This window comes from Trichosurus vulpecula, chromosome 2 (assembly GCF_011100635.1).
Source record: "Trichosurus vulpecula isolate mTriVul1 chromosome 2, mTriVul1.pri, whole genome shotgun sequence".
Taxonomy (NCBI): domain Eukaryota; kingdom Metazoa; phylum Chordata; class Mammalia; order Diprotodontia; family Phalangeridae; genus Trichosurus; species Trichosurus vulpecula.
This window is the reverse complement of record NC_050574.1, coordinates 264,974,141-264,986,191: the sequence shown is the minus strand read 5'-3', so window position 1 is coordinate 264,986,191 and position 12,051 is coordinate 264,974,141. Positions and strand designations below refer to the sequence as shown.

The 12,051-nt window shown below is 38.3% G+C and overlaps 1 protein-coding gene across 1 annotated transcript; it reads right to left on the bottom strand.

Moving 5' to 3' along the window:
* Positions 1-10,580: 10,580 nt before the first annotated feature.
* Positions 10,581-11,531, bottom strand: LOC118835897 (olfactory receptor 6T1-like). Its single transcript, XM_036743192.1, has one exon. The coding sequence runs from the start codon at positions 11,529-11,531 to the stop codon at positions 10,581-10,583; it is 951 nt and encodes a 316-aa protein (XP_036599087.1).
* Between the last annotated feature and the right edge of the window lie 520 nt (positions 11,532-12,051).

The following is a 12,051-nucleotide window of genomic DNA, read 5'->3' as shown; positions in this document are numbered from 1 at the left end:
TTTTATAGACTGGCAAAAACAATTTTAAAAGGGATTACTCTTCATTTATTTAGATTATTGGATATTATTTGGAATTTTAGCCTCCTTATTGTATTTATAACTATTGCTTTAGTGAGTCTATTTCAGGTAGAGAGAGTGACTGAAGTTTTAAACACCTAGCATTTCATCACTTTATTCTACATCAAGTCATTTATTTACTTAGTTCAAAGGCCTCTTTGTCTTAGGGTAGTTATACTTATATATGTCAGTTAAGGGGACAAAATCCTCACCTCACAGCAGTGATAATAGTCATTGAGAGGTTAAAGCAAGAGTTGAATGGAAACTTGAGTCCTAATTGACAGAAAAGCTATACCTTTGATACAGAAAATTTAATAGACTCTGTTTTCCCCTACCCTACCCACATTCTCTTTTTTTGTACTAGTGGATAAAGATAGGGCCTTTGAACTGTGAAATTCCACCACAAATCTAGATGAACAACAGGCAGAGTATTCTCACTAGCAGCTAGAAACCCTTATACTTTGATTAGCTTGGCATGAGCCTCCAAAGTTCTCTGGCTTTAAAAAGATACATACAGACCAGTGGTCTACAAATTTCCTGAGGAATACTGCCCTCCTAGTAGTATAGTGGATAAAGAACACTTCCCCTGAACCAAAACCTTGGGACCTGCTCAGAAGTAGGGAATGGATATTCATGATAATGAGCAATAAAAGGAAACGTTTTAGGAAGGTGAGGACAATAGTGTACTCACACTGTACATAGTAAATTTAAGATCACAGAACCAGGAATTTTTTCATGACTTTGTCAATACATTTTCATGATGTTGTTTGCAGGTGAGTAGGACACTGATGTCAGCAAAGTGGCTGCAAACTCAGCAGCACATGTACTTTGCTAATTGGCTCCAAATCTGTAATCCTGAGCTCAATGAGCTAATTCTACTTTTAACAGTTTTACATTTCAGCACCATGGACAATTCAATGTAGCCAACAAGGTTATCATGTGACTAATTCACCTGGCAGAGCCCCATGAATTCAAACTGGCTCTAGGTAAAATTATTAACTGTGTGAAAATTTTTTTAAATCCCACATGTTTTCCTATGCTTTTATTTCCACTATAGTAGAAATATAATGTCCTTATTTATGCTGACTCCTTTAATAGCAAGAGAAAATTATCTTAAAAGTAAGTGGATTTGGTTCAAAGAGGGAATAACACACACGCTCTGGTGTAGAGTTCTATCTTACCATACAGGATATAAGAGAAGAGGGGTTCCCGACAGGAGGGAAGGTAGTTTGGGGTAGACAAAAGTCAGAAGGAAAACACTTGAGAATGGACAGGGTAAAAGGAGAGAGAGAGAGAGAGAGAGAGAGAGAGAGAGAGAGAAGGATAAACAGGCAAATGGGATGGAGGGAAATACATAGTTGGTATTTACTGTGAAAAACAATTTTACAGTGAGTTTCCCTGATAAAGACTTCACTGTTCAAACATAGAAAACTGAGTCAAATTTACAGAAATAAAAGCCATTCCTCAATTGATAAATGGTCAAAGGATATACACAGGCAGTTTTCAGATGAAGAAATCAAAACTACCTATAGTTATATGAAAAAATGCTCTAAATCATTACTCATTAGAGAAATACATATTAAAACAACTATGAGCTACCATCATACACCTATCAGATTGGCTAATATGACAGAAAAAGAAAATGACAAATGTTGGAAAGGATGCGGGAAAACTAAAACACTAATGTACTTTTGGTAAAGTTGTATACTGATTCAATCATTCTGTAGAGCAATTTGGAACTATGCCCAAAGGGCTATAAAACCATGCATACTCTTTGACCAAGCAATGCCACTACTAGGTCTCTATCCAAAAGAGATAAATAAAGGAAAAGGACCAATGTGTATGCAAATATTTACAAGAGCTCTTTTTGTGGTGGCAAAGAACTGGAAATTGAAGGGAAGTCCATCAATTGGGGAATGGCTGAACAAGTCAATATATATACGATTGCAATGGAATATTAATGTGCTTTGAGAGATGACAAGCAGGATGCTCTCAGAAAAACCTGGAAAGATTTACATGAACTGATGCTAAGTGAAATGAGCAGAACCAGTAGAACATTGTACACAGTAACTGGAACATTTTATGATGCTCTACTGTAAATAACTTAGCTTTTCTAAGCAACACAATGATCCAAGATAACTTTGAAGGACTTGCAATGAAAGGTGCTGTCCACCTCCAGAGGAAGAACTGGTAGAGCCTGAATGCAGATCAAAGATACTTTTCTTTTGCTTTCTTAATTTTTCTTGTGTTTTTTTTTTTGCCTGAGTTTTCTTTCACAGCATGACTGACATAGAAATGTGTTTTGCATGATGAGGCATGTATAACCTATGTGAATTTGCTTGCCTTCTCAATGGGAAGAAGTGGGGGGGAGGAAAAGAATTTGGAACTCAAAATTTTTTTTAAAAAAAGGATGTTAAATTGTTTTTATGTGTAATTGGGAAAAATAAAAATTTAAATTACCAAAAATAAAAAAAAATCCCTCCAAACTTGGGTATAGGCTTTCATCTAATACCTGAATTCCTATGAAAGAGTATTCTGAAATTTAAAGTGACTACTAGAAACATTTTCCCAAACATATTAACCTCCTTTCTTGCAGGACCTAAGTCTGAGTGTGAGACGATCCATTGTTGGGCTGGGTCAAAGAACATCTCAGAAATGTTCTGAATCACTGAGCTCAGCTTCTAGGAAATTCTCAATGATTTTCAGTTCCTGGACCACTGGTGATTCTTGAAACCTTTTAAAGCTGATAAAATCATAGCTTAGTTCAATTTGTCTCCCCCCCTCATTTGTCAAAAAATAGAAAGAATAAACAGAAAGAAGGAAGAACATATGAATGACGTATTCAAGACCATGTATCAGCTTGAGTGGAAAGAATAAATGGCTGATGATATCTTTCTTCCCACTTTGAGGCTTATAGTTCTTGCTCACTAAAGGGCAGCGAGGATTTTTTCACTTTTGACTGACATAAACACATACACATACACTCAAACACACACATAGACTTTTGAATAATTAAAAAAAGTGACATAGAACATAGTGATGAAATGCTAGGTCTTTAAACATTCCCATCATTTTCAGAGTTTAAATAGAACTAGGATAAAATTCTAATTGATATCTATACTTTGTCTAGTTATTGCCTTTTATGTGCAAACTCATTTCTAGTTGAGCAACTAATTACAAGACATTTCTTCACCACACAGCAAGCAGCTAAGTAACAGTCACAGAATATCTGCCTATTCTCTGAATAGTGGACAGGAGCTCTCTATTATATGTCATTATAAATTTAAAGAAGTAGGCATATGAAACCCCTCATGAGGATGGGTAGCAGCAGGCAGAGCACTTTGTATGCTCCCCAGATTCAGTCCTCATTGTCTAGTTTCCACTGTTACAATTGTTTTATTCCCTACCAATTCTATTCAGTTCAATTTATTCTGATCCAGAAAGATTTGCTAAATAATGTTCTGTACACAGAACAGTATGATGGGTACATGAAGTACAAAGAAAAATGAAAAAATTGACTCTTTCTTTAAGAATCTTGCACTGTTCTGGGGAGGGGCAGTGCCAAATATGCAAAACTCTGTCTCTGTCTGTGTCTCTCTTGATATATTTGTAAGTATGTGTATATATACATACACACAAATATACATGCATGTATGTATAGAGATATACATGAATACATACATACATACATACATATATATATGTATATATATATATATATATGTTATACTGAAGAATAAGAAAGCACAAACAACTTGGAGGCTCAAAAAAGACTTTTCCTAGGAGATAGCATTTAAAATGAGCCTTGAATGAACCTATGAATTCTCAGAAACTTAGGTAAGAAAGAAGAGCATTATGTACATGGAAAAGAGCCTGTGCAAAAAGAGAGACAGAGGATAGAATGTCAGTTTGGGGGATCACACATAATCTACTTTGTCTGTAATGTAGAACACATGAAAGAGAATAATTTTAAGCAAAGAAATGTAAGCTAGAACCGGTTTGCAATGGACTTCAAATACCAAGTTGGAGGGTTTTTGTTTTATCCCCAGTGGCAATTAGTCAGTGGCAATAGTGAGCCACCTAAAGTTCTTGGGAAGGGGATTTATATAGACAGACATGTTTTAGTAATCAATCGCTTATCATTTAACAAAGATTTAATACCTAGTATATACGGTGTCCTAGGGATACAAGCATAATGAATGAAATTATTCCTATTGGCAGTGATCTTACATTGCAATGGGGGAAGAAAACAAGTAAATATAATAGGTATATAAATACACACACATAAATGTGTGTGTATGTATAATAGGAGATTAATAAATATAAATATGTAAAAAGTACTTTAATACAAGGGAAAGACCAGGAAAGGAAGATACTGTATGACATGGAAGCAGGGAGGCAGTGCATTCCTCGTTTGGAGGATGGCTAGCGCAAAGAGAGGAGATGGAGTGTTGCATATAAGAAACAGAGAGAAGACAAGAATTTGGCTTGATCACAAAGTGTGGAAAGAAAGTAATGTACAATGAGGCTGGAAAGAAGGGTTGAACTAAGGTTGTGTAGGGCCCTAAAAGCTAAACAGTGGAGTTAATATTTTATCCTAGAGACAGCAGGAGGCCATTGGAGTTGGTTGAGTCCCATCTCCACTTAAGTAAAATACATTGCAAATAGTGTTTAGGAAAAATAAATGAATGAGTCAAACATTTATTAAGCGCTTACTATGTACAAAACACAGTGCTAAGTACTTGGGACACAAATGGTAATGTAAGACAGACCTCGATCTCAAGGACCTCACAGTCTAATGTAGAGACAACATACATGGAAGATTTCAGCTACAAGTCAAATATAAAGGTTCTCTGGTCTTTAGGTTGCCTTAGCAAAGCAGATAGTAATGCCTCTTCTTTAAAATAATTTTCATTGATAAATTTGTATCAGTTTCTGATGTCGAAGCATTTGACTAAGTACTAAGGCCTTGGTAGCAATAATCTTGTTTTCTGGGTCTTCAGAATCTGAGGTTGTAGCAACTATGGGAACAATGGCTAGGCTGCACCACTAGAAAGGTTGCTGCCCAAGGTGCTGAGGGCATTGGGCTGAAAGCATTGCTATTCCCAACTCTGTTAGGCCGTTTTAGTTATCTTAATGATGGTCTGAGAGGAGATGGTATTCTAAGTGGTAGAGTGAATTTCAATTGCCTGGCACTCATTTACTCCTCTTTCTCCCACAGGTTGCCTTGTTGCTTCAGCTAGGCAGGTTGCCTGCTTTGTATGTCATAATTATTTGAAAGTCTTGGGAATGACTAGAACTTTCTCTACAGGAGTTGCTTTCCTCGATGATAGTGGTGGGGATTGGGCTAGAAGTAAGATTGATCTTCTGGGGATGGGGCTTATCTGCTTTTTGGTGACAGTTGTTTTGCAATAGTTGCTTGGGGTCATGAGAAAGGTGAGCCCCTCTACACAATAATGTCCTTTCTTAATGATATCTGGTACTTTGGGGGACACTGAAGTTTCTAAGGATCTTGGATTCAGAGTCCTGTGCTATCCTCATCAGGGTGTGAGGGAAAATGATGGTCAAAGTGGGGGTGGTGGTAGTTTGACTTACCTGGCAAATAATGTATCCTACTTTTCCTTCATGGTTCATCTCTATTTCAGCTAGGGTTCCTTGCCTACCCTGAGTGTGACAATTGCTTGGCATTTGGTGAGGATGGCTGGCTCCTTCTCTACAGGATTTGCTTCAGTGGATGATAGTTATGAGGCCAGGGCTGAGATGGTCTTGGGGGTGGGGAGGTACTGCCATTCCTCTTGTGATTATCTGCTTGTTTGATGGCAACTCAGTCCAGAAGGAAGTGGTGTTGGAAGATACTTGAGTCAAGAAGAGCACAGAAGATTATTTTTGTCACTGTGTGAAGGGTAGATTAGCTGCCCCTTACAGGAAGCTCACTTTCTTCATTACTGTCATTTACCAGAAGCTACTTTGTCAATCCATGTAACTTCTCCTTTCTAGAAGCTCTTGCTCAGCTCTTTACAGTAAAACAGCATTAACACACATCATTAATAGAAAGAGTCCTTTCATAAAGTAAACTTTCAGATAATGAAGCAGAGAAGGAAGAGGTCCACCTTAATTCCTATTACTATTAGTAGTGACCATCTTGTTTATTCAGTGCAGAGACTATGACACCTTAATCTTGCCAGAGACAGCTACGTTATTGCTAAAAACTGATACATATTATGATCCCTGAGTATTTTTTGGAAGAGCATATTGGAAGGGTCACTATTGATTTAGCACATTTTCCACACCAGGCTCATCTCCAGATCCGTATTGAACAATTTACTCCAGACAACCTTATACAGATAGCAGTATATATTCTTTTTATCCTCTACTAGATGTGGTAACTCCTCTTTTTGCTACTCACTGTGTAATTTATGACAGTTATAAGAAATGTATTCAATATGACCTCTGTTACATTAGATGCCCACCACACACACTCTTTTCCTCCTTTTCCTTCTTAGGCTTTGGCTATTCCTTCATCAATAAATAGCTCTAGGATAATGGCTAGCCTACTTACAGTCAACCACAACATCCTCTTTAGAGGTTTGCTTCTGTTTCAACAATCTTGCTGGCAGCTGCTGTGGGGGTGTAAGATCCACCAACAACCAGCACCCAGAAAGCTGCCAACACAGGTTCTTTGATCTGCTTTACCAAGGAAAGTAACTTTAAGGGGTTAACAATCTCAGTTTAATCAAACATACAAATATAATTCACATTTCAGGGGGAAAAGATCAGCCCCCTGAACTTCAAGGCAAATACGAACAGAAATTACAAACATCGACAGACCTTGTCCGATTCAAATCACAATACATAGTTACCAGTACCAACATGTGTGTTGCAAAATTGGGGGGAAGTTTATAGCTTGCCCAGAGTCTCAACACTCCTTCCATGAGTGTGCCCCCAAAATCAAATGCCAAGCCCTCCTCAATTATATCCAGTTTGGAGCCCTGAGGGCTCTGACCTCACCCAGGCTGGGTCTGGGAAAGTTGTCCATCCCCAGGATCACATCATATCTAAATCAATGACTCCCAATTGTCTCAGTGCTGAGAAATACTCCAAGACAAAAAGATCCCACTTTATCTGCCCCATTCAAACAAAGGCCAGAATCATTAAAGGCACTTAAGAGAAGAAAAGCAAAAAGTCCCACCTTAATTACTATTACATAATAGTAGCTCTGAGCCACAGCAGGAGTGGAGTGACTCTGTGCCAGTCATTTTGATGAGCTCCCCGGCTGTACAACCAGATGTTGAATTGTATTTGGTCTGTAATTCAGGGTGCTGGTTTTTTCCCCTGAACTAAGAAAATGATATTTGTATTCTGGATTAAAGTAAGATTGTTAACCCCTCAACATTGCTTTCCTTAAGTAAAGCAGATCAAAAGGACCCATGTTGGCAGCTTTCTGGGTACTGGTTGTTGGTGGATCTTACACCCTCACAGCAGCTGCCAGCAAGATTGCTGAAACAGCTTCAAAAACCTTTGTTTTTGTGTAATTCAATGGGTTTATCAAGGGGCTTTTCCTGTTGCCAAATGTGTCACACTGGGACCACTATGTTGTCATCACCCAACCATTGCATTATCCACTCATTATGTGGAATATTAATGGCAAGCTCCTATGTGGTTGCCTTTGTCCACTCTATTTTTCAAGTTACAGTGAGTGTATGACTGCCATTCTGTGAACCTAAGAAACTATACAATAAAAATCACATTTTCACAATTTCCCCTTTCTTGAAAAGTGTTTACCAGGCCTTTAGGTCACATTTCATATATACATGAAAACAGTGAGGACTCAAAATGACAGTCAGCTGAATAATATAGGCCTCTATGCTCGTTATCATTATCATTGTAAAGAAAGCTACATGGAAACCTTATGCTCTTTCATAACAATTTGGAAATGAGAAATTTGAGGAACTCTACTGTAGTAGTAGTAGTAGTAGTGGTAGTAGCAGTAGTAGTAGTAACAATAATTCACATGGTACATAGTATTGTTGAGCATTGGAAAGCATTGGAAAGGCTTTGCCAAGTAGTATGGGTAAGTTCCAAGATAATCACTGATTTCCAAGGGTAATAGACCATCATTATTTCTTCCTTTCTCCTTTCATTGATAAAATGTGTAAATTACTTGGGAGGGGTTTTCTAGAATAAATATTGGTCCTTTAGCAGTGTTTTGTCTTGAGTGGGTACAAAAATCAGTTGAAAGTAACATGTATTTGGACAGAGCATGAGGCAGATAATTTTCTGATAATTGGCTCCCATAGTAGTTATGATTCATATTTAGATAGCACTTTCTAGTTATCTCATTTGATACTTGCAACAACTGAGTGAAGTAGACAATGTGATTGTTATCCTTATTTCAGAGATAAAAAAAATAGGCTCAGATACTAAATTACTTGTTCACGAACACTTAACTAGTAAGAAATAGGAGCAGGACTTGAACCCAGGCCTTCTGAATCCCTGACTAGTGCTATTTCACTATGTGACTATACACGCATAATGGCAGAAGGAGACCTGGGCAGTGACTGTGAGACTACAAAGATGACAATGATTTTGGTCAGGAGCAGGGTGTTTCAAGATCACATCATGTACATCACTCTGATGTGCTTTAAGAATAGCAGAAATCAAAAGAGAGGGTGTAGAGGAAGGTCCAAACATTCTCAAATCGACCAAGTCAATTTTGTTTCTGCATATTTGCTTCTCCAAGAGTACATAATTTGAGAGAATTATCAAGAAGAAGGATTGGTGAAATAGTAAACCTTTTTTGCCCATTGTTCCTATGAAAATCATCATAATGACTTGTAACCCTGGTATCTCACACAGCATAAGGCTGACTGTCATGTACCCTGTGGACATTAACAGTTATTGATCCTGGGAGATACAATGATTCAGAAAATCTACATGGAAACAGGTCAATTTTCTATGCTACTTGCAATTCAAAACTACCAATTCTGCTCTGTTTTTGTGAAACTTCAAATTACCATGGATACCGAAAATAACTTTATTTAATTCAATTCAATATATGTTTATTCATGACAGCAATAAGAATGAGAAGCTATTAAACATCCATTACATTTCTCTTTGCAACTATTATGCAAGGTACAGTGTTAGGCATTAGGTATATAAAGACAAAATAATCTTTTCCCTTTGGAAGCTCATATACCACCTTGGGCAATGAAAATAGCTAATATTTCTATGGGGCTTTAAGGTTTGCAAAGCTCTTTATATACACTATTTCATTTGATTCCCATAACAATTTTGGAAGTGGACAGCACCATTAATATTATTTCCATTTGATGGAGAAAGACACTTAGAGTCAGAAAGATTAAGTGGTCAAGGTCTCACAGGTCATAGTTGTCAAAGATTCTTAATTCCAAATTCAGGGCTGTTTCTACTATGCCATGGTACTCTGATTCCAATTTGAAGATGCCCTTGCTCATCAGCAAAACACCCTTTTCATCACATAGATGGGACACACAGATTGCTATGCATTTCCTGTAGTATATTTTAAAGCCTGCCCACTCTATTCTAGATATACGCACATTAAAAAATACTTACTTAGTATATACTTAAGTCATGACTACAGTGGAGCAAATACAGTTTTTGTCACACCGTGACAATATCTAGTGCGTACAATTTCTCAGTAAAGGGAAGGGTCCTATTTCCTCCTCATCACTCAAAAAATTTCATATGCATGCCATGTAGACATCACAGATCTATATTTTAAAGTTCTCCATCAGTTTTTAATACTCAGTACAACTCTGTTTTTTTTCCTGACCCTTCTTACAGGTTCTAAGCAACACAGCACAACCTCATTTGCTTGTAATATCCCACTATCAGGGTCCCATGGACATTACACCATTTCTCTGGATAATGTTATTACCACTATGACCTTTGTGGGGGGCACTGAGATTATCTCTAGAGGATGAGTTGCCCCTTTGCTAAGTTCAATGCCATTTTGACTATACTCCACTCCAGTACTGACAGTATCCTCCATCCCAACCACTGTCTGCATGGAATCAACATTCTTTGCCCCAATTTCTAGTTATGGCTCTACATGCAATTTTAATATCAGAATTGCAGAATAACAGAATATGAACTCTGGAAGGCACAAGGCCGACCCTATCCACAACCTGCTCATTTTACAAATGGAGAAACAAGTTAACAGATGGGAACTTACTTGACTTAATGTTATAATGGTAGTAATTTACAATCTTGGATTCTAAGTGTTTTACTCCAGTGTTCTTTGTACTAGACCACAATGCCATACCTCCAGTTTAAAGGTGACTATTGAAGGTATTTGCCTTTTTTGTGGTTAGAAACATAAGGAAGTCATCAAGATCCCTTTTCCTTACTTGTGTATAGAGTCTCTTTTCCAAGGTTTAAGGATTAAGGCTCTTTTTTGACTCTAGAATCCAATGGAGGTCTGTTACCTGGAATGTGTTGTTTCCCAAACTACAAAGAGATGGTCACAACCTTTCTCAGGGTCCTCATAACCTTCTGGCTCCCATGTTCCTGTGCCATCTCAAGGCATCCCCTAGGGCCTGCTTCACCTTATCATTACGGAGGCTAAAGATGAATGGATTCAGAAGTGGGGTGATGATGCATACTAAGGCTGAGGCCCCTTTCTTAAGTGACATAGACTGGCTCTCTGATGTGCGAATATAGAGGAAGATGGACCCTCCATAGGCAATGACAACCACAGTAAGGTGTGCAGCACAGGTGGAGAATGCTTTCCTCCTTTCTTTGGCTGTTGGAGCTCGGAAGACAGTAGCAAAGATGCAGACATAGGAGACCGAAGTCAGTCCCAGAGAGCCCAGAAGGGCTGCTGTGGAAAGTATAAAGGCCACTAACTTCAGAAGTTGAGTATCCCCACATGAAAGTTGCATCAATGGCCAGCTGTCACAGAAGAAGTGGTCAATGACATTGGGGCCACAGAAAGGCAAGCTAGCCATGAGGATGGTAGGAGAGAGCACCCAAAGGAAGCCAGCAATCCAGGAAGCTATCACTAGTCGGACACAGATGGGACCATTCATTAGAGTCTCATAGTGTAATGGACGGCAGATGGCCAGATAGCGGTCCAAGGACATGACAGCCAAGAGGAAATAGTCAGCAGTAGCCAGGAGGAAATAGAGGTAGGACTGCATGATGCAGCTAGCAAAAGAGATAGAGTAGTTCCTTGTGATGATGCAGAGCAGCATCTTGGGGACTACAACAGAGACCCATCCCAGCTCTAGGAGGGACAGATTTCTCAGGAAAAAATACATCTGGGTTTGCAGGCGGTGGTCAGTGCAGCTAAGCACAATGATGAGCAAGTTCCCCAGGATTGTTACCACATATGTTACCAGAAGCCCCAAGAATAGTATGATCTGCAGGCTCCAGCTTCTAGGGAAACCAATCAGCACAAATTTTGTTACCTGGGTCCAGTTCTCTGGATACATTTCCTTTTAACTGTGGGAGCAGAAGGAAACAAGAGATCATTTGAAGTTTGGTGACAAATAATTAGTTAATCAGCTGGGACAGACTCTGAGGTTATGAAGGAATCTCCAGTTTCAAAAGACTTGCCATCTTGATGAGGACATAGAGTTTTTGGAAGAAAACTTTGTGGGAAACATTCTGAGTATTGATAATCTGGATATTGGAAAAGTATCAGCATATTTTCACTCATGTGTTTTGTATATATAAACCTAGAGTGCTACATGCACATCCTTCCTTAATATAAAGTCAGACCCTCAGGTAAAGCACGTACTACCATTACTTTATGTTAAAATGTTAAGGCTCCTTTCTAGTTTCACTCAGCCTGGAAGACTGACAACCCAATAGTTAGGGACATGCTCATGTAGCATTTAAATGTTTGCAAACTGTTTTCCTAATCTTGTGACATAACCTAGAAAAGATATTATTAATCCCAATTTTACAGTCCTACAACTAGAACATGTAATAAGCTAGTACCCAAACCCT

Bases quoted from the DNA above. Each gene is read 5' to 3' on its own strand.
- LOC118835897 (XM_036743192.1), bottom strand. From the start codon at position 11,531: ATGTATCCAGAGAACTGGACCCAGGTAACAAAATTTGTGCTGATTGGT.